General features: G+C 31.7%; 1 protein-coding gene across 4 annotated transcripts in view; it reads left to right on the forward strand.

The window, feature by feature from the left end:
• Positions 1-23,226, forward strand: part of LOC119602150 (ecdysone 20-monooxygenase) — a 49,501-nt gene that overhangs the window by 25,586 nt on the left and 689 nt on the right. The window contains exons 1-7 of one of the 4 annotated variants that reach the window (XM_037953506.1): positions 9,872-9,949; positions 20,004-20,323; positions 20,390-20,588; positions 20,662-21,057; positions 21,137-21,305; positions 21,374-21,613; positions 23,012-23,224. In XM_037953506.1, the coding sequence (XP_037809434.1) occupies positions 20,011-20,323; positions 20,390-20,588; positions 20,662-21,057; positions 21,137-21,305; positions 21,374-21,613; positions 23,012-23,224 (1,530 nt within the window). In that variant the 5' untranslated portion in view covers positions 9,872-9,949; positions 20,004-20,010. Of the gene's footprint in view, positions 1-9,871; positions 9,950-16,578; positions 16,599-20,003; positions 20,328-20,389; positions 20,589-20,661; positions 21,058-21,136; positions 21,306-21,373; positions 21,614-23,011; positions 23,225-23,226 lie in introns of those variants that run through there. The other 3 variants (XM_037953507.1, XM_037953505.1, XM_037953508.1) reach the window with 3 other exon arrangements.

The following is a 23,226-nucleotide window of genomic DNA, read 5'->3' on the forward strand; positions in this document are numbered from 1 at the left end:
TTATGTAGTTTTGGCCGTCGATCTAACTTAGGCCAATTTAAGCTGAGGTGATGTTCTTGGCTTAGCCAGTTATTAGAAATATGTTAGAAAAGAAAAAGTCTTATTTAGATGGATGTTTGGTAGTAGTAGTATTAAACATTGAAAACTGCCTAAAGAAAAAAATAGAAATAAAATTAAAACGCAGAAAAAGTGACATAATCGTTGAAAAAAATCGAAAGAAAAAACAAACTAGTTGTTTACATTTTGTAAATAAAGTTACCAGATGTTTAGCTAACCAGCACAAGTGTTTAAATTTGCACTTATTTAACGCAAAAATAAAACTTTAATTAATTATAGATTTTTTATTTCTATTTAATGATTGTTTTGATGATTTTCATTCCCCTTATCAGCAAAAAAGCAGTGAAATAAATGTGCCTACAGGTCACTATCATTAGACATATAATATTTTTCTAACATTCCATGTTCATGTGTTGCTATAAATTAAAAATAATTACACTGTTTGTAGTTAATCTGATGGTGCCAAGGTCAAGGCCATATTTCTATACTATTTGCAGATGTGTTTAGCGGTTTGCAACAAAGTTGTTGCAGCTAAAGATTTTAATGTGAAATTATATAAAACTTTGGATTTAGAATTATTTTGGACTAGGTTTTTGACTTTAGTTTTTAATATCGGCTGATCGTTTTCCGGCAACTTTATAGGCCTGATTCGAGCACTAGGTTATTGCTTATACAGCATCGTGGATTGAACTTGCTAGTAGTGATTGACGGTCCATGTTTAAGGTCTCTAAGTTTAATTTGAGTGATGACAGCAGTTACTATATAGACAACCTATTGGCATAGACCTAGGATTTTCTGATTCTGCAGCTTTTAAGTGAGATCGTCTTCTTTAAGCAGTTCTTTTGTCTCTTAAATTATAGGGAATGCTCAATTCCCTAGTCTTTAGATGATGATAATGTTCTAGGAAAATGAGCATTCTCATAACATTAATAGGGTTTGATGTTGAGTACGCCTTTTCTAATGGCTTTAAACTAGTGATTGCCTTTTTCTCTTCGGGGTTACTATGGCAAGTGTTTATATAGATCGAGTACTTGAGCAAATGTACAAAAATTGCCAAATACGTGTAAGAAACATAAAGTGCCGATGGTGGGTCATCAAAGAAGCTTACCATGTGGATGAGAAGATCACCATGAAATAAGAGTTTCAAGGCAAGTGTTTACCTAAAGTACTTCGACATCTTGTCTCTGAAGATTCTCCCGGGGCCATGTTACCTTGATAAAAGACCCTAATTTTGGTGTTATTACTAGTACCTCTAGTCTGTCGGGGCTATAAACTGATGATGATCAAATGTATCCGGGAAACCGGTAGAGTTTCGGACTTTGTATTGTTCCGGTAATTGGAAAGGTCACTTCGGGGTGTACTTGGTGGCTGTGGTTTAAATTCAAACTCGCAAGACTACAACAGATACCCCGCTGAGCAGCGACTGTGGGACTAGCGTTTAAAATGATTTGGTGCCAAGTGTATATAGTACGGGATGAATGTAGAGGTGTGGAGATGTTACCCACCCGAATCGTAGACTTGTACCGATATATTGAAGATAACAGTCATGTAGGTCGGAGCAAGCATGTACAATGTATAGTAATGATTACTTCTCTTCTTCTCAACTTTTGCATTAGCTAATTATATTAGATTAGGTTCAAAGGAAAATTAGGCCTTGTACTGGTCAAGCAACTATCATGGAAATTTTGCTAGAAAACGTTATTTAGCGATCTGTGAAAGAATCAACGTCCAATGTTCAGAAGTTCAGTTTCCGGCATGTAATTCCTTAGAGTCTTCCAATCAGGGTTTCTGTGGGATGTAATATCTGGAACAATATTGCTTCCAAGATATTTGCATCTAATTTCGATGAAATGTTGGCAATAACAAAGAATGTGTTCCAGCGTATTACAGTCCTTGCCGCATGCTCTACGTTGACTTGAATCCGGTCGTTCAATTCTGTGTAGTTGCAACCGCAAACCTGTGTGTCCCATAAAATTACGTATCATCTTACTAACATCGGACTTAATTGCTATGAGGATGTTTCTCGTTTGGAATTTTAGTGGTTCATCCACAGTTGAATTATTCCAAGAAGTTGTGTAGGATTCTCTAGACCTCGTTTCTAATTATTCCCTCTTTACATTGAATGGTTTTGCATTCGTCAGGTTCCCTTTTCTTTAAAGCAAGCATTCATTCTTTCTTTGCCGATTATTCCCAAGTGCCTTGGTTTCCATATGATGTATAATACCTTATCAGCACAGATTTCCCACTAATTGCTTTCCGGCTCTCTTAATCCATTTTACACACTCTGCCTGGAAGCTTGTGTTATGATTAGTAAGACGGTAGTAGTGTATATCGGTATCCGGGTTTCCAGGAAGTTGTTTAGGATTCTCTCGTCTTTGTTTCTAATTCTTCACTCATTGCATCGAACGGTTTTCAGTTCGTCAAGTTTCCTACTCTTTATAGCAAGTATTCACTTTTTCTTTGCGGATTATCCCCGAGTGTCTTGGTTTCCATATGATGTAATACCATCTCAGATTTTCCACTAATTGCTCTATGGCTCTCTCAATCCAAATCCATTGTACACATTCGGCCCGGAAGTTAGTGTTGTGATTAGGAAGACGGTAGGGTATATCGGTTTACGGGTTTCCAAGAAGTTGTTTAGGATTCTCTCTTCTTTGTTTCTAATTTTTACCTCATTTCATTGAAACGGTTTCCAATTCATTAGGTTCCCTACACTTTATACCAAGTATTCACTCTTTCTTTGCGGATTATTCCCGAGTGTCTAGGTTTCTATATGATGTAATACCTTATCAGCTCAGATTATCCACTAATTGCTTTTCGGCTCTCTCACTCCATTTTACACATTCCGCCCGAAAGTTAGTATTGTGATTAGGAAGACGGTAGTGTATATCGGTTTCCGGATTTCCAAGAAGTTGTTTAGGATTCTCTCGTCCTTGTTTCTAATTCTTCCTTCATTCCATAGAACTGTTTTCAATTCATCAGATTGCCTTCCCTTTATTAGCAAGTATTCACTCTTTCTTGACTAACATCGGATTTAGGTTCACCTTATAGGACTTAATGGTTCATCAACGCGAGGTTAATTTCCTCAACTACTTCCCTTTATAGCAAGTATTCACTCTTTAATTGCCGATTATTCCCGAATGCCTTGGTACCCATATGATGTAATACCTTATTGCTCTCCGGCTCTCTCAATCCATATACATTCCGCCTAGAAACTAGTGTTGTGATTAGAAAGTCGGTAGTAGTATATTCAGGGTGTCCAAGAAGTTGTTTAGAATTATCTCGTCTTTGTTTCTACTTCTTCCATCATTGCATTGAACGGTTTTCAATTCGTCAAGTTCCCTTCTCTTTATAGCAAGTATTCACTCTTTCTTTAATACCTTATCAGCTCAGATTTCTCATTAATTGTTTTCTGGATGTCCACCTCTATCGGTGTCATATTCAAATCAATTTTATTAGGTATACTTTCTTCTTATATTTCAGTTATCGGGTCTTAAATATAGATCCCAAGACCCACTTTGTCTACCATTTAAGAGACATCTGAGTAACAACCGATTCTCTTAGCGATTTGTTTAATGTTCCACTTGACCACGATATTATATCTAAGGCCAATGTGTAATAGTTTTCGATATTATCTGTTTCTGATATGCGATCGTTCACATCTGAAATTTGTATATAACTGTCCAATCTATACAGTATTCATTGCTAACGTGTCGTCGGTGACTTTGTACATCACTTTTTCTTAGCAATTATTACTTTTTGACAAATTTCCTTTGACATCAGATATCAGTCTGGCCACTTTAATTTTAGAAAATATTTAATTTACTGTAGTACGCAAAATAAGCCTGTTTTATTAAATACATATGTACGTATATATGTACATATGTATGTATATTATTTTCATACACTCTTAATCAAGATGGTATTTAAAACCATAAGAAGTGGTATATTTTTAGACAAAAAGAAAAATATTCATAATATTCTCATAAATGTAAAATTTTTTTATTGTATTGGGTTAATGACTTTTTGGACACAAAAACTTACTTGTACGATTATTATTTAAATAAAATCGAAAAAAAGAATGAAAATATTTGTCACATGGCGCTGGTGTGTCTTTCTTAAATTTTTTTTTATGAAAAAAACTATATAATAACAAACATAATTTAAATAAATTAATATAATGTTAATAAAAATAATACAAAAATAGTGGTCGTTGTGGTACAAGTATTTGGTATAATTTCATAATTATCCAGCAACAACAATAACAACAATATTTAAATAAAAATGCTAATCATTGCTAATAGTCTTAATAATATTATTATTATTTTTATTTCGATAATAATATTCAATAAGTTTGAATAAAATGACAAAGCAAAAAATTCACAAAAAGTTCACATGAAACTTCTTCTTTTTCTAATCAAATATCAAAGTATGAAATCAGAAATGAAATAAAAAAATTATAACAATAATTAATTAAATAAAATTAAACAAGAAATAGAAACTGAAATTATATACAAACATTATAAATGTAGAAATGTGTGTGCGAGTTAGATAACACAAAAAATAACACATGGTAACACTTATCGAAAAATTAAGAGTCACTCATTCTTCACTAACTTACCGTATATACATATGTAAGTATGTATATAATGTTAACAATTTAATTATTTATCTATTTTGGAATTATTCAGACTTACATACATACATACCTTCTTACTTAAGTATCTTTACAACTTCTTATGATTCTTTCAATCTATAAGATTAGGATCAGTGTTAAGTGACGTAATCTTGTTAATGTTTAAAACGAGACAAAAGGGCGCGTATAGTTTTTATTACACTGCTTAATAAAAGTTATGTGATTGTAGAGCTAAAGCAAAGTTTGCTTTGTAAAGTCTATAACCCGTTTGAAGATGCTAGTTCCACGTTTAGTTCTGCTTAGATACAATATTTTTTTTTTTTAGAACATTATTTAAATTTTTGCCTTTTTTCAAACTGGCTATTGGGAAATCTAACATTGAACATATACATAATTTAAAGTTTTACTTTTAGCCAACTTTGCTCAAAATCGGAGCTATCGCTATAAGTTATTCATTCATGCATTCTTCTGCTGATTAAAACAAAACTGTAGAAACTTTATGAAAATTTTTACAACAGATCTGTGCTGTATTATTTCGTGGATCACTTCCTATATAGTTTAATTCTACTTGTACAAAATCGTAGCACCAGTAGTGTTCCTAATTTTGTATGACCAAAGTTAATTCGTTAACCAGTTAAATGTTGAAACATTATATTCCTTACTTGTCTCCAACAGCGTACTATAGTCGCAATTTTATAAATTTTTTAGTGCCTTACCACTTGACCTTTTGTGAATCCTTATAAAAATTAACAAAATTTGCAACATTTTGGCATAAATGCCAGTATTGCCCTGCCCGATTGTATACCAGAAACAGAAACTCTCGGAAGCTGTGAGATATTGGTAACAGATATGAGATCGTGATCAAACGAAACACCACGGACGTAAATAGATAGTGGTCAAGCAGCAGGCCTGGGGGTTAATGGTTACATTTTCGATTACAATTACATTTAAAGTAATTATAATGGAAGCTTTGCAAATTACAATTATTTGTAATTGTATTTAAAGTTTTGCAAATTACAATTATTTGTAATTGTATCGTTTTGTCAATTACGATTACTTGTCATCAAAGAGTTTCCAATTACAATTACTTGTAATAGTGAATTTTTTCCCTTATAATTGTGCATGTAATTTGTAATCAGTAATACCTAATTGTATGTGAAGTTTACCAGTTACAATTACTTGTTATTGTAATTGGCAAAACTTTACTTTAATAGTAATTGACAATGTAGTGAATTACTTTGTGTGGACATTACCCTCAAAGCCTGTCAAGCAGAACGTTAAAGCAAACACCTCCTAGAATCTGTTATTATACGGATGGCTCTAAACTGAGAGATAAAAGAACTCTGATGATCTACAATGAAAACCCAAAACTAAAGATGCTACCGCCAGGCTTGGGGTGTAATGATTACTTCAATTGTAATTGAAGCTTCACCAATTACAATTACTTTTAATTGTAATTGAAGTTTTGCAAATTACAATTATTTGTAATTGATGTTTTGCAAATTACAATTATATACATATAATTGGAAACACTTTAATCACAATTACAAGTAATTGTAATTATTATTGGTCAATTACGCATGACAAGTAATTGTAATTGACCATGTAATGAACTACTTTTGCAATTACAAGTAATTGTAATTGATTATAGGTCAATTAGACGTTACAAGTAATTGTAATTGACTATGTAATGAATTACTTTGTGTAATCATCACCCCCCATACCTGGCTACAGTAACCTTAATAGCAACAGCAGTTCTAAAATGGAAGTCCGTGCTATTAGGTAATATGTAAAATAGTTTGGATTAAAGATGGGGCTAGCAAAAGTTAACATATTTTTAGCAATAAGGCAGTATCAGTTGTTAGTTAGTTAGTTAGTTAGCTAGTTAGTTAGTTAGTTAGTTAGTTAGTTAGTTAGTTAGTTAGTTAGTAGTTAGTTAGTTAGTTAGTTAGTTAGTTAGTTAGTTAGTTAGTTAGTTAGTTAGTTAGTTAGTTAGTTAGTTAGTTAGTTAGTTAGTTAGTTAGTTAGTTAGTTAGTTAGTTAGTTAGTTAGTTAGTTAGTTAGTTAGTTAGTTAGTTAGTTAGTTAGTTAGTTAGTTAGTTAGTTAGTTAGTTAGTTAGTTAGTTAGTTAGTTAGTTAGTTAGTTAGTTAGTTAGTTAGTTAGTTAGTTAGTTAGTTAGTTAGTTAGTTAGTTAGTTAGTTAGTTAGTTAGTTAGTTAGTTAGTTAGTTAGTTAGTTAGTTAGTTAGTAGTTAGTTAGTTAGTTAGTTAGTTAGTTAGTTAGTTAGTTAGTTAGTAGTTAGTTAGTTAGTTAGTTAGTTAGTTAGTTAGTTAGTTAGTTAGTTAGTTAGTTAGTTAGTTAGTTAGTTAGTTAGTTAGTTAGTTAGTTAGTTAGTTAGTTAGTTAGTAGTTAGTTAGTTAGTTAGTTAGTTAGTTAGTTAGTTAGTTAGTTAGTTAGTTAGTTAGTTAGTTAGTTAGTTAGTTAGTTAGTTAGTTAGTTAGTTAGTTAGTTAGTTAGTTAGTTAGTTAGTTAGTTAGTTAGTTAGTTAGTTAGTTAGTTAGTTAGTTAGTTAGTTAGTTAGTAGTTAGTTAGTTAGTTAGTTAGTTAGTAGTTAGTTAGTTAGTTAGTTAGTTAGTTAGTTAGTTAGTTAGTTAGTTAGTTAGTTAGTTAGTTAGTTAGTTAGTTAGTTAGTTAGTTAGTTAGTTAGTTAGTAGTTAGTTAGTTAGTTAGTTAGTTAGTTAGTTAGTTAGTTAGTTAGTTAGTTAGTTAGTTAGTTAGTTAGTTAGTTAGTTAGTTAGTTAGTAGTTAGTTAGTTAGTTAGTTAGTTAGTTAGTTAGTTAGTTAGTTATCCTGCAGATAAGCCTAATGGCTTCGCGGGATTAGTTCTTTAAGAAATTTGTAAATGAATTTTTAAGCAAATAAAGATTAAATAATTTAAAAAAAAAAAAAAAAAAAAAAAAAAAAAAAAGTTAGTTAGTTAGTTAGTTAGTTAGTTAGTTAGTTAGTTAGTTAGTTAGTTAGTTAGTTAGTTAGTTAGTTAGTTAGTTAGTTAGTTAGTTAGTTAGTTAGTTAGTTAGTTAGTTAGTTAGTTAGTTAGTTAGTTAGTTAGTTAGTTAGTTAGTTAGTTAGTTAGTTAGTTAGTTAGTTAGTTAGTTAGTTAGTTAGTTAGTTAGTTAGTTAGTTAGTAGTTAGTTAGTTAGTTAGTTAGTTAGTTAGTTAGTTAGTTAGTTAGTTAGTTAGTTAGTTAGTTAGTTAGTTAGTTAGTTAGTTAGTTAGTTAGTTAGTTAGTTAGTTAGTTAGTTAGTTAGTTAGTTAGTTAGTTAGTTAGTTAGTTAGTTAGTTAGTTAGTTAGTTAGTTAGTTAGTTAGTTAGTTAGTTAGTTAGTTAGTTAGTTAGTTAGTTAGTTAGTTAGTTAGTTAGTTAGTTAGTTAGTTAGTTAGTTAGTTAGTTAGTTAGTTAGTTAGTTAGTTAGTTAGTTAGTTAGTTAGTTAGTTAGTTAGTTAGTTAGTTAGTTAGTTAGTTAGTTAGTTAGTTAGTTAGTTAGTTAGTTAGTTAGTTAGTTAGTTAGTTAGTTAGTTAGTTAGTAGTTAGTTAGTTAGTTAGTTAGTTAGTTAGTTAGTTAGTTAGTTAGTTAGTTAGTTAGTTAGTTAGTTAGTTAGTTAGTTAGTTAGTTAGTTAGTTAGTTAGTTAGTTAGTTAGTAGTTGTTAGTTAGTTAAAGCGAAAGAAGAATGTTACATTCGATCCGAAGATAGTTGTACTCCCTCTTCCATCCACAATTTCCAATTATATAAAATCGGTCACATGCAATATAGATCGGACTTCGTCATCATTATAATAATAATCCCTTCGCATTAACAACCTACCACATAATTACTTCTGTATAGGTCACACACGAACCCATCGTAGTTCTATCACACAGATTGCTACTGCAGTACTGCTTCCCAACATCTGCCATAACTATTTTTTGCATTCAAATTCAATCAATATTTGCTATTATTTTAGCTACATATTTCTAGTTCCATTTATTTCTCTAGACATCCATTAACAAAGTTTAATTTATAACGAAATTCTTTCAAAAAAATAAAATCCCCCCAAACCACAAGTCAAAAAATGTGATTTAAAATAAATAAAAATTTCATGCTTCCTAAATATATTTCGAGGTCATTTTGCAAAACTGAAACCTACAGTTCTTAAAAAATATATATTTCATCTTAATCTAATAGATTAAGATGATTATATAGACATATTTATCAGCACTCCACTCATTATATTTTAACCAGTTTCTAGATATTTTTTAATTATTTGGATAATGGTACAGCTAAACTTATTTAAATAAGTAGTGCTAAAATTATATATATACAAAAAAAAAAAAAAAAAAAAAAAACAAATAAATATAATCGGATTTAATATAAATATTATTTTGTGCAAAAAAAAATAACAACAAATTAAAATCTAACAAAACTTGAAATTAAGAAAGTCATTATCATCAATTTTTGCCGCTAACACAGCATCACAGCAAAACAAACAAAAATAAATTTAATAAATTTTCAAATTATATTAAACATGTTTGCTAAGGTTTGTGGTGATTGTGTTTTATTTTTATATTATTTAATATATTTTATTTGTTTTTGCAAATTTTTGCTTATTTTAAATAGGTAATAATTATAATATTTTTTTAAACACATCTTCTCTCATAAATTTTGCAAAAAAATTTTTTATGTTTGACGGAAGTTTTTTTCTAGATTTAAACACGCAGCAGCAGGCAGTTTATAGTTTAATTTTAGTTCCTTTCCAAAAAATCTTAGACAGACACACCCATACTTTTAGTCATACGTACACATACACTTACATACATACGTTTTAAAACAAGTATCTGTATGTATGTACGTGCAAACATTTTAATATTTGCACGTCTAACGGAAGTAGATTTGCAAACCAATTTATGCCTACCGATCTTGGGATCATATTTTCAAAAATTATCATTTCAAATTTGCATAAAATACTTTACACAAACAAACTCATAAATTTTGCCATAACAAAAAGTTAGAAAACAAGTTTTCTTTCTAGTTTTGCCTAAATAATTAAAAACATCAATTAAAAAGTAGAATTTATGAATTTCTAAATGTATCGAAGAATTTAAAGTTCTAATTCTGCCAAATAAAGGCATGCGATCGAAACATTTCTGTTAGTTTTTGGCAATAGGAAGTAAACATTAGTAGCAGTTTCTAAATTTGGAAAATATCGGCGATAAACAGGTAAAACAATAATAATTGATGAACTTTAAAAAAAGCAAAGCTTTAGTCAAAAATTTGTCTTAATTTTGCAACGCAAATTGAAATTTATATCAAATCAGATCTTAAAAAATACGCTTGGAACTCTATAGGGGCTGCTGTGCGCTCTTTTTCATTAAGAAAGTCGGTGGAAAAACCCCAACATGGTTAGTTTCCAGAAACATGTAGGGGTCTCTCTCCCAGGATGCTAATCTACCAATTAGCATCCTTATAATCTTCCAATTAGCATTCCTGACTGATGTATTATTCGAAATAACATCCCATCCCATGATACTTACATACATCAAGTTTTTCGAAAACCTGGGCTCACCCTATAGGATTCTGGTCGTACTTTCCACCGTTTCATGGACTGTATGGGAATCACTCAGCCAAGTTTTTAATACCGCCTTCATTGCATCGAAAGGTTTTGTATTCGTTAACATCCTCAAGTTCCTTTCCCTTCATAGCAAGCTCTTTCATTGCCGATTAACGCGAGTGACCCGGTACCCATATTATTTGCAGAGCTTAACACTTGAAGAGTTTTCAGTTATGGCTCCCTTGGCCACTGGGGCCACGAATGTCGAAGTGCTTTACGTCAACACCTGCCATGTTGGCCTATTTCACGGTGGTCTTTTTCAACCACTGGGTGAGCTTTTGTGACGATTAGCAGTTGCAATTTGCGTATATGGAAGTTCCGGTCCAGTATACATGCATTTTTCTCAAGTACTTGAGCTATCTCTGACCATTGCTGCCCCGTGGCTTAACTTCCGAGATGCAAAACATCAGCAAATGTGATGGCCTCTGTTGAGTCGGCAACAGCACTTAGAGACGTAACCGGTAGACCGAAGTACGTATCCATCAAATAAGCCGAGACTTTGTTCTTACTCACAGTGAAACACTGTGGTAATTCTGGTATGAACAGAGTTTACTCTGAACATACCTGAACAAGGAAGGAAAATTCAATGGTATCACTTGTCTAAGATACCTTTCATCCATCATCATTCAACCCAGCACACTTCTCATTCATCCGACACACTCATAAGAGAACAATACGACGCACTTATTCTATGTATACGGGTGGACGTGGCCCGCATACCTCTACATTCATCCCGTATCACATACAATTAACACCAACTCATTTCCAACGCTTAGTCCCACAGTCAGTCCTCTGTGGGGTATCTGTTGTCTTCGGCAACAGCATCGAACTTATCCCGAAATATAGACCGTCATTTAACCGCAAATCACTCTTCCCGCCACTACGTAGATCCCGAAGGAACCTCAACCAACTGACCAGCCAGGACAAGTTCTGTGGGCAACTGGCCACCTGTAGTACCAGATTATGTGGTTCTCTGGTTAGACCCCATGTCAAATCATACCAAGGACTAGCCGAGGAGTGAAGTGACATCATCAGTTTATAGTCCCGGCAGACTAGAGGTCCTGGTAGCACATCTTACCCCGGGATTGCAATACACCAAGATGAGGGTCTTTCATCAAGGAAACATGCCCGGGGGGCACCCAACCTTGACAGTTCATTTCTTCATTGTTTTACTAATAGTCATGTAGCTTTGCAAGTCTTCCAACATCCATACAGTTCAATACTATCGTAGATTTAGCCATATCAGCTGGTATCGTCCTACTTACCATCTGGATTCCCCTCGGGGGCATGTTTTGTTGATGAAATCTCCATCTTGGTATTATTGCAATTCCCGGGGAAAAGAGGTGCTACCAATACCTCTAGTCAGCCGGGACTATAAACTGGTGATGATACAATGTCTACTTGGCCTTTCCCTGCAATGATTTGACATGGATTTGAACCAGAATACCAGATAATCTGGTACTGCATGTGGCCAGTTGACGGCAGGACTTTATACTGGTTAGTCAGTTGTTTGAGGTTCCTTCGAGATTCACGTAGTAACTGTGGTTTATACCGAAATTCGCTGGAAGGGACAGCTGGTTGGATTTGATTCACGGTGAAGTAAGGGCTTTTCAGAGTATGTTTCTGTTATCGTTCTAAGGAGCGGTACAAACCACAGGGAAGACTGTAGAATAAACTGTTAAGAATGAGCTGATAGTGCAGATATTGAGAATTAAAGGGATGTGTTGACTGTTGGATATGATGTATCTGATGGAACAGATAGATGGTTGTGTCGGAAGAGATGAAAGTGTTATGAAGATGGATGGAGTGAGAAGGTTGAATAGTTGATGAGAACGGTGGAGTGAAGAAGATTGTGTGATGTTGAAGTTTTGTTGCATACTCATGTTGGAGTTTACTCTAATCATATATAATCTACCTATTTGTCCCTAGGTGTTGTTGCTGACTCAACAGAGCCATCTCACTAGCTTGGTTCCGTGGGCTTTAAAAGGTTAAGGAATGGACTGGAATGGGTCATTAGTTGATGGGGGTTGCATTATAAATAATGCAATCTTGCACGACATCAAAAGGGTGGTCACCTTCCGCCGTAAGATACCGGAAGATTGATTTTACCTGATGTTGGGGTCGAATCTTCTATCGACTTTAGACCAGTGATTGCTTTTTCCTTGTCGGGGTATACATTGGGATTGATCTTATGCTGCCTGTGATTCCGCAACTCTAGTACATGAGCATGGTGCTTGTACATGGACTGACAAAGCCATGTATAAAGAATTATCACCTGAGTTCCTTATTGAAGGACTTAGAAGCAAGTCGTGGTTGAAAGAAACCACCTGAAATAAGGCCGTGAAGGCAGGTGTTCTCTTTAACATTTTTAACTTCTGAAAGAACTTATGGTATTTCAATATAGATCTCCCAACCCGTTTTATCTCTCAGTTTAGAGCCATCTGTAATATTCTGCTTGACTAAGAGTTCCCAATAATTTTGTTTCCATTATGTATCGAGCATGTCTGACATGTTCAGAATACATTAAAGTGTCCGGTATATATTGACATGTTCTGTAACCGACTTTGAATAATTCGCATAGAGATAACAGACGCTCGGATGGGGATGCCACCTTTTAACGTATATATGTTCCAATTAGAAGGATATCCATCAATGTTTTCAGAGCTTTGGTTAAAATATTGCTGATGGTACCTCTCATATTATTTGGAAAAGAAATTTTGGCCAGTATATGTCTTGTACATGTTAAATTTCATCGCTATAATCGTATTTCTTAAGTGGTACGTTCTTGCTTAGTCGTATTTAAGTATATAAGTTTGTTTTTGGGTAACTGGCCCCTATAATGTACAATTTAACGATATGTCGAAAGAAAATTACGTGAACTCCATCTTACTTTTATTGAAGGGGATCACAGTGGAACTTGTAAAGTTATATTTTTTCTAAAATAATCCAAGTTACATTTTAAATATGTCCCTAAATATTTAAACATGTCAATAAATGTTTGTTAAAAATCTTTATAATTTTTTAATCTTTTAAGTCAACAGCAATATTAACAATTGATAAACATATTCGTAACGGAAACATTTTCAAGTTTTTATAAATTTTTCCAGTTATTGTTTCGTGTGTTGTTGATACAACTCATTAACAAGTTTCCGACCTACCCTAATGCATCTACTTCACTATTTGTTGACATGCATGGAAAGAATTAAATAAATATTTAAAAAAATAATTATAAAGATCTCAAAGAAACACAGAGAGAAAGTTATTTCTCACACAGCGGAAGAAAATCTATAGAAAACAGAAAATTTATCGTAAATTTTCTATAAAAAATAAAATTTATTGTAAATTTTCTATAAAAATAAAATTTATCGTAAAATTTTTATAAAAAGAAAATTTATCGTAAATTTTCTATAAAAAGAAAATTTATCGTAAATTTTCTATAAAAAGAAAATTTATCGTAAATTTTCTATAAAAAGAAAATTTATCGTAAATTTTCTATAAAAAGAAAATTTATCGTAAATTTTCTATAAAAAGAAAATTTATCGTAAATTTTCTATAAAAAGAAAATTTATCGTAAATTTTCTATAAAAAGAAAATTTATTGTAAATTTTCTATAAAAAGAAAATTTATTGTAAATTTTCTATAAAAAGAAAATTTATTGTAAATTTTCTATAAAAAGAAAATTTATCGTAAATTTTCTATAAAAAGAAAATTTATCGTAAATTTTCTATAAAAAGAAAATTTATCGTAAATTTTCTATAAAAAGAAAATTTATCGTAAATTTTCTATAAAAAGAAAATTTATCGTAAATTTTCTATAAAAAGAAAATTTATCTTAAATTTTGTATAAAAAGAAAATTTATGGTAAATTTTGTATAAAAAGAAAATTTATCGTACATTTTGTATAAAAAGAAAATTTATCGTAAATTTTGTATAAAAGAAAATTTATCGTAAATTTTGTAAAAAAAGAAAATTTATCGTAAATTTTGTATAAAAAGAAAATTTATCGTAAATTTTGTACAAAAAGAAAATTTATTGTAAATTTTGTATAAAAATAAAATTTATTGTAAATTTTGTATAAAAAGAAAATTTATCGTAAATTTTGTATAAAAAGAAAATTTATCGTAAATTTTGTATAAAAAGAAAATTTATCGTAAATTTTGTATAAAAAGAAAATTTATCGTAAATTTTCTATAAAAAGAAAATTTATCGTAAATTTTGTATAAAAAGAAAATTTATCGTAAATTTTCTATAAAAAGAAAATTTATCGTAAATTTTCTATTAAAAGAAAATTTATCGTAAATTTTCTATAAAAAGAAAATTTATCGTAAATTTTCTATAAAAAGAAAATTTATCGTAAATTTTCTATAAAAATAAAATTTATCGTAAATTTTCTATAAAAAGAAAATTTATCGTAAATTTTCTTTAAAAAGAAAATTTATCGTAAATTTTCTATAAAAAGAAAATTTATATTTTTTATAAAAAGAAAATTTATATTTTTTATAAAAAGAAAATTTATCGTAAATTTTTTATAAAAAGAAAATTTATCGTAAATTTTTTATAAAAAGAAAATTTATTGTAAATTTTTTATAAAAAGAAAATTTATCGTAAATTTTTTATAAAAAGAAAATTTATCGTAAATTTTTATAAAAAGAAAATTTATCGTAAATTTTTTATAAAAAGAAAATTTATCGTAAATTTTCTATAAAAAAAATTTATCGTAAATTTTCTATAAAAAGAAAATTTATCGTAAATTTTCTATAAAAAGAAAATTTATCGTAAATTTTCTATAAAAAGAAAATTTATCGTAAATTTTCTATAAAAAGAAAATTTATCGTAAATTTTCTATAAAAAGAAAATTTATCGTAAATTTTCTATAAAAAGAAAATTTATCGTAAATTTTCTATAAAAAGAAAATTTATCGTAAATTTTCTATAAAAAGAAAATTTATCGAAAATTTTTCAAAAAAGAAAATTTATCGAAAATTTTTTTAAAATTTATCGCAAATTTTCGATAAATTCTGATATTTCAATATAGCCCAGCAAAAAATAATTGATGTCATACTTTACAAACTACATCTTAATCACATCTTAAAATGCGATTACATATTTTTCACTTTTATAAACCAAATATTTCCTTACAAATGAAACCCCAGTTAAAAGTGAGGAAAGAGATGTGGAAAATTCATTACAAATAACATATTTGAAGTACATCAAGATTTGGTGAAAGAGTAGTGAAATTTACATAAGCGTGTCATTAAGAGAATGTGTTTTATTTTTGACATCCAAATATCGGATTTTTACTGCTTCTAAAAATAAGATCAGATGTAGTTCAAAGCTGCCAAAAATGAACAACATCCCTCTAATGACACGCTAATGTAAAATTCATAGGTTTTACACCCGAATTTGAAGCACTTCGGGTTACTAGTTGTGATGAAAATTCTACATCTTTTTCCACACTTTTTTTGCTGGGAGTGGCAACTCCTTTTGTATTTTTGCACTGATTATGACTTTTTTTCGAATTTATTTTCCATATTTTTTGCTTTTGTTGTTGTTATTGTTGTTGTTGCTTTAAATTGTTATCTGTTTCATTCTTAATTCAATAAATTTTCTGTTTTTGCAAATACAATTTTGTAGATTTCAATTTTATTGTACATATCGTTATTGTTGGTTGTAATTGCTGTTCTTGTTGTTGTTGCTAGTGTTGGTATTCAGAATTTTTACAAAAAAAAAGAAGAAATACTGACTACTTGCACTTGAACTATGTGTAATAATAATTTCATACAACAACAACGAATGAAAATAAAATTCGTTCTGAATCAAAACTTTTATTCATTTCAAAGTCATCATTACACGAGGAACAAAAATAAATAAACAATAAAAATTAAATAAATACAAAGTGGCAAAAAAACAAAAAGAAACTAACTAAAATGTAATAATTTTCCATAATACGCAATTGAGTTTTAAATATATTTTAAATAAAGTAAAATTTTCTACAAATTTGTAACAGTTTAAAATGTTTAATTCAAATCAAAAGTTAATAACTGATTAGTAACCCAATGACTTTGCAATTAAACCCGATTTGTCTGTCCAATAAAATATGATCTACAAAATGTTTGCTCATTTGTGCTTAAAACGTGTTTGTTGTGCATTTTTTTAAATAAATTAATAATAATAATAAATAATTAAACATTTATTTTAAAAATTAGTTTGTTGTGTTTGTAAAGTTTTTCAATTTGAAATGCATAAAAATTCAATGGCAGGTAAATATTTTAAAATGAGTTGAAATATTTATTAAATAAATAAATATTCGTGCAAACTAACACATTTATGTTTGTAATTGTATTATTGGTCACACTTCTCGTTTTTGTGATAGTTACTATATAGATCCCATATGATTTTTCAATATACTGCATACAATCATCACAATACACTCACAAAAATGTATTCGTAAATTAGTGCAATAGTCAAAACTAGACTATTGAAAAAACTATGGTTAAGGGACTTGACTAAAGACTATAATATAGTCAGTACTATAGACTAGTATCCTGAGTATAGACTATAATCAAGACTACTGAACTATAGACTTGACTATAGGCTGTACTATAAACTAGACTATAGTCTGAACTATAGACTTGACTATAGTCTGGATTATAGACTTGACTATAGACTAGACTATAGACTAGACTATAGTTTGGACTATAGACTAGACTATAGTCTGGACTATAGACTAGACTATAGTCTGGACTATAGACTGGACTATAGTCTGGACTACAGACTAGACTACAGTCTGGACTATGGACTAGATTATAGTCTGGACTATAGACTAGACTATAGTCTGGACTATACACTAGACTACAGTCTGGACTATAGACTAGACAACAGTCTGGACTACAGACTTGCCTATAGTCTGGATTACAGACTTGCCTATAGTCTGTTTTACAGACTTGACTATAGTCTAGACTATAGACTAGACTATAGTCTGGACTATAGACTAGACTATAGTCTGGACTATAGACTAGACTATAGTCTGGATTATAGACTAGACTATAGTCTGGACTATAGAATAGACTATAGTCTGGACTGTAGAGTAGACTATAGTCTGGACTACATACTAGACTATGGTGTGAATTATAGTCTAGACTATATTCTGAACTATAGCCTAGACTTTAGTCTGAACTATAGAGTCTAGACTAGACTAGACTATAGTCTGAAATACAGACTAGACTATAGTCTGCAATACAGACTAGACTATAGTCTAGACTATAGAAGAGACTATATTCTGGACTATAGACTTGACTATAATCTGGACTATACACTAGACTACAGTCTGGACTATAGACTAGACTACAGTCTGGACTATAGAGTAGACTATAGTCTGGACTATAGAGTAGACTATGGTCTGAACTATAGTCTAGACTATAGTCTGAACTATTGCCTAGACTATAGTCTGGAATACAGACTAGACTATAGTCTGAATTATATTCTAGGCTATAGTCTGAACTACAGACCAGACTATAGTCTTTACTACAGACTAGACTATGGTCTGGACTATAGACTGGACTATAGTGTGAACTATAGACTAGACTAAAGTCTGGACTATAGACTACACTGTAGTCTGGACTATAGACTACACTGTAGTCTGGACTATAGACTACAGTCTGGACTACAGACTAGACTACAGTCTGGACTATAGACTAGACTACAGTCTGGACTATAGAATAGACTATAGTCTGGACTACATACTAGACTATAGTCTGAACTATATTTTAGCTATAGTCTTGACTAGACTAGATTATAGTCTGGAGTATAGACTAGACTATAGTCTGAATTATATTCTAGGCTATAGTCTGAACTACAGACCAGACTGTATTACAGACTATACTATAGACTAGACTGTAGTGTGGACTATAGACTAGACTATAGTCTGGACTATAGACTAGACTATAGTCTGGACTATAGACTAGTCTGGCACATAGACTAGACTATAGTCTGGCCTATAGACTAAACTAAAGTTTGAGCTATAGACTAGACTATACTGTGGACTACAGACTAGACTATAGCCTGGACTATAGACCAGACTATAGTCTGGACTATAGACTTGACTATAGTCTGGACTATGGACTAGACTATTGTCTGGCACATAGACTAGACTTTAGTCTGTCCTATAGACTAGACTATAGTCTGGACTATAGACTAAACTATAGTCTGGACTATAGACTAGACTATTGTCTGGCACATAGACTAGACTAAAGTCTGGCGTAAAGATTAGAATATACTCTGGACTATAGACTAGAATATAGTCTGGACTATAGACTAGAATATAGTCTGGACTATAGACTAGAATATAGTCTGGACTATTTACTAGACTATAGTCTGGACTACAGACTAGACTAAAGTCTGAACTATAGACTAGACTATATTCTGAACTATAGAGTCTAGACTAGACTATAGTGTGGGCTATACACTAGTTTATGGTCTGGGCTATAGACTAGACTACAATCTGGACTTAGACTAGACTATAGTCTGGACTATAGACTACACTATAGTCTGGACTATAGACTAGACGATAGTCTGGAATAAAGACTAGTCTGAACTTTAGACTAGACTATAGTCTGGCCTATAGACTAGAATATAGTCTGTACTATAGAATACACTATAGGCCAGACTATAGACTACACTATAGTCCAGACTATAGACTGGACTACAGACTAGACTATAGTCGGGACTATAGTTTAGACTACAACTGAACTATAGAGTCTAGACTAGACTACAGTATTAACTGTAGACTATAGTCTGCACTATAGACTAGATTATAGTGAGCACTAAAGACACAAGACGTGACTTTGTAACTCAGAAAATGTAATGAAATTGTTTCCTTAAGTGTATAATTAATTTACACCCTGATTTGACAGATAACAAAAATTGCAGCGTTTAGGCACCATAACTAAATAAATATTTAAATACCGGTTAGACAGTTGCCAGACAGTTGAAGTTTTTGTTAGTCTAGCGTAGTTTTTGTCTGATTGTTTGTTTCGAAAAGCAAAAAAAATAAACACAAGCAGCAAAACTTAAATTTCTACCAGTTATTTGTCTAACACTTCAATAGACCCCAACTAATGATTGCAAAAGTTTTTTGCATCCATATAGGGGGGCAACAGTGATAAGCATTAGAAATATTAGAATAAATAAATATTTATGTAAGAAAATTAATTGAAAAGTGGGTAGTAGTTGTCATAACGTTTGTAACTCAAAGTATATGTATGTTGCAGACATGTACTAACATGCTAGGACTTAATCTAACAGGGCAGAGGGGTTTTAATCAAAATTTCTGAAATTATTTTTTTTTAATAATTCAACTTTATTTCCTTAACAAAATTATGGCTCACAGCCCACCGTGCATTTGGAAAAAAATACGTATTAATTATTTCTTGATTTCCTTCAGTTATGAAATTCAAATAAATGCAACAATTCGCATTTAGTTTAGAAAAAAAAAAACAAGTTATTTCTCAAAATTTATTATCTGATATTACAAAAATTTTACATTAATTTAAACCTTGAACTAAAATCACACAAACTAGTTGTTGTGCTAAATAATGACAACAAACAAATTTTTTAGAAAATGAATTAATATTAATTGAAAATATTTTAATAATTTTTTTTCCTAGATTTTCTATGGTTATGGCTATTGTGTTACTAATGGCAATTGCCATTCTACTGGCCTTCTATTGTAATTTTGATTTGCGTAAATTTTCCGAGAGTTACATCAAACCCTTGCTGATAAAATCCGATCAATTGCATAAATTTGCCAAAGATTCAGAGGCTTCTATAATAACCGACAACGATTACTATCATGCGCGTGAGATACGGCCCAAAGGTGTGTGGGATATACCGGGTCCCAAATCGTTGCCTTTGTTAGGGACAAAATGGATTTTTATGGTGTTTTTTCGTAAATACAAAATGTCTACTTTGCATGAAGTGTATGCGGGTAGGTAAAACTTTTTTCGGATTAGAAAATTAAGTTCAAATAATAATTCTCTTGTCTCCTTAACAGATCTTAATCGTAAATATGGTGATATTGTATTGGAAGTTATGCCTTCAGGCATACCCATAGTTCATCTCTTTAATAGAGCCGATTTGGAAAAGGTATTGAAGTATCCCAGCAAGTATCCCTTTAGACCACCCACCGAAATTGTGGTCACCTATAGACGTTCGAAACCCGATCGTTATGCCAGTGTGGGCATAGTAAATGAGTAAGTGTTGGTGGGCCTCTCCAGGCTTAAACACAATTTATTTATGGTTGTATTAAAAATGGCTTCTGTTTAGACAGGGTCCTACATGGCAAAAATTACGTTCATCACTTACCTCCTATATAACATCGCCCCGTATATTGCAAAACTTTTTGCCAGCCCTAAATTTAGTGTGCGATGATTTTATAGACGTTTTAAGGGCCCAACGTAATCCCCACACATTTGAGGTACGTAACTTTGAGGATATAGCCAATTTAATGGGCTTAGAGGCTGTCTGTACTCTTATGCTGGGCAGACGTATGGGTTTTCTATCCACCAATTCAGAACAACCGGAAAAAATCAAACAACTAGCGGGTGCCGTTAAACAATTGTTTATATCGCAACGTGACTCCTATTACGGTTTGGGTCTGTGGAAATATTTCCCCACCAGAACGTATCGTGAATTTGCCCGTGCCGAGGATACTATTTACGAGTAAGTTACTAAAGACCAACCTAACATTCTTGTACAGCTCTTAAGAAATCTAGAAAGTAACTTCTCAGTTCATGCCTAGTGTGATTTCGGAAATGGTGGATAAAGCATTGGAAGAAAATAATGCCAATTTCATGCATCACGACGATGATTTGCGCAGTGTCTTTTTGAATATATTGGAAATAAAAGATCTGGATATAAGGGATAAAAAATCGGCGATTATTGATTTTATAGCGGCCGGCATTGAAACGGTGAGTATTACCATTTAGTTGGTTGTGACAAATAATATATATTTTTCTTTTTTCGCCTTGAATTACAGTTGGCCAATACTTTACTATTTGTTTTAAGTTCTGTTACTAGTAGTCCTGAGGTTATTACTAGAATATTGGAGGAGTTTCGGGAATATCGTAGTACTTTAATTTTACAAGACGCTTTTACAAATGCCACCTATACAAAGGCCTGCATTCAGGAATCGTATCGCATTAGGCCAACGGCGTTTTGTTTGGCGAGAATTTTAGAAGAGGATATGCAATTATCCGGTTATAATTTAAAAGCAGGGGTAAGTAGAGAATATCGAAATTGGAACAAAAGGACTTAAGTTCAACTTGAAAATCTGGATTTAATCTGAACTGCATATCTAAAAATATATTTTAGTTTTTGGACTAGACCATAGATTAGTATATTGACTAAATCGTGGACTATTATATTGACTAGTACATGGACTAGTATATTCACTAGTCTATGACGTAGCCTATAGACTATGGACTAGAATAAGGACTACTCTATTGACCAGTCTATGATCTAGCTTATGGGCAGAACCTATTGACTACTCTAAGGACTAGACTATACACTAATCCATTGGCTAGTCCAGTAGCTAGGATAATGAGTAGTCTATGGACTTGCCTATTAACTTATCTATGGGGAAGCCTATTGACTAATCTCTGGACTAGACTATGAAATAGTAAATTGACTAGTACATGGACTAGACTTTTGGCAAGCCTATCGACCAGTATATCGACTAAACTAAAAACTAGTCTATTGAAGATTCTATGAACTAGCCTATTAAGATCTCTCTGGACTAGACTGTGGACTAGTCTATGTACAAGCCTATTTACAAGACTATAGACAAGCGTCAGGACTAGACTATTGACTATTCTATGGACTAGCCTATTAACTACTCTATGGGCAATCATATCGACTAGTCTATTAAGATCTCTCTAGCCTATTAAGATCTCTCTAGACTATGGACTAGCCTATTAACTAGTCTTTGGAAAAGCCTATTTAGTAGTCTCTGGACTAGACTATTGACTAGCCTATTAACTAGTCTATGGGTAAGCCTATTTACTAGTCTCTGGACTAAACCATGAACTAGTTTATTGACTAGTCCATGGTCTAGACCATGGGAAGGCCTATAGACTAGTCTATGGATTAAACTAAAGACTAGTATATAGAAGATTATATGAACTAGCCTATTAGAGATCTTAATCTGGACTAGAATCTCTAGACAAGACTGTTGACTAGTCTCTGGACTACACTATTGACTATCCTATGGACTAGCCTATTAAATAGTCTATGGGCTTAACTAAGGACTAGTCTATTAACTAGCCAATTAAGATCTCTCTGCACTAAACTATTCTTTGGAGAAGTCTATTTATTAGTCTGTGGATTACACTATGAACTAGTCTATGGACTAGACTAAGGACTATATTGACTAGTCCATGGACTAGTCTATGGACTAGACTATGAACTAACCTATTAACTAATCTATGCACAATCTTATTCAATAGTCTTTGGACTAGTACATTGACCAGTCCATGGAGTAGCATATTAAGTTATCTATAAACTAGTCTATGGGCAAGTTTATCGACTAGTCTGTGTTTAAGACTAAGAACTAGACTATTGACTAGTTTATGAACTAGAATTTAATGAACAAATATTCTTTTATATTATTTTCCAGACCGTAGTCCTGTGTCAAAATATGATTGCCTGTCACAAGGACAACAACTTTAAAGAGGCCAAAACATTCCGTCCCGAAAGATGGATCGACACTGAGGGTAATTTTAGTGTAAATATTGAAAGTTCAACCATAGTAGTGCCTTTTGGCATTGGCAAAAGAACGTGTCCGGGTAAACGTTTTGTGGAAATGGAAATTGTGTTACTGCTGGCAAAGGT

The sequence above is a fragment of the Lucilia sericata genome, unplaced genomic scaffold, assembly GCF_015586225.1.
Source record: "Lucilia sericata isolate MDLA Ls3-8-SP2 unplaced genomic scaffold, ASM1558622v1 Contig000210F_arrow, whole genome shotgun sequence".
NCBI lineage: Eukaryota > Metazoa > Arthropoda > Insecta > Diptera > Calliphoridae > Lucilia > Lucilia sericata.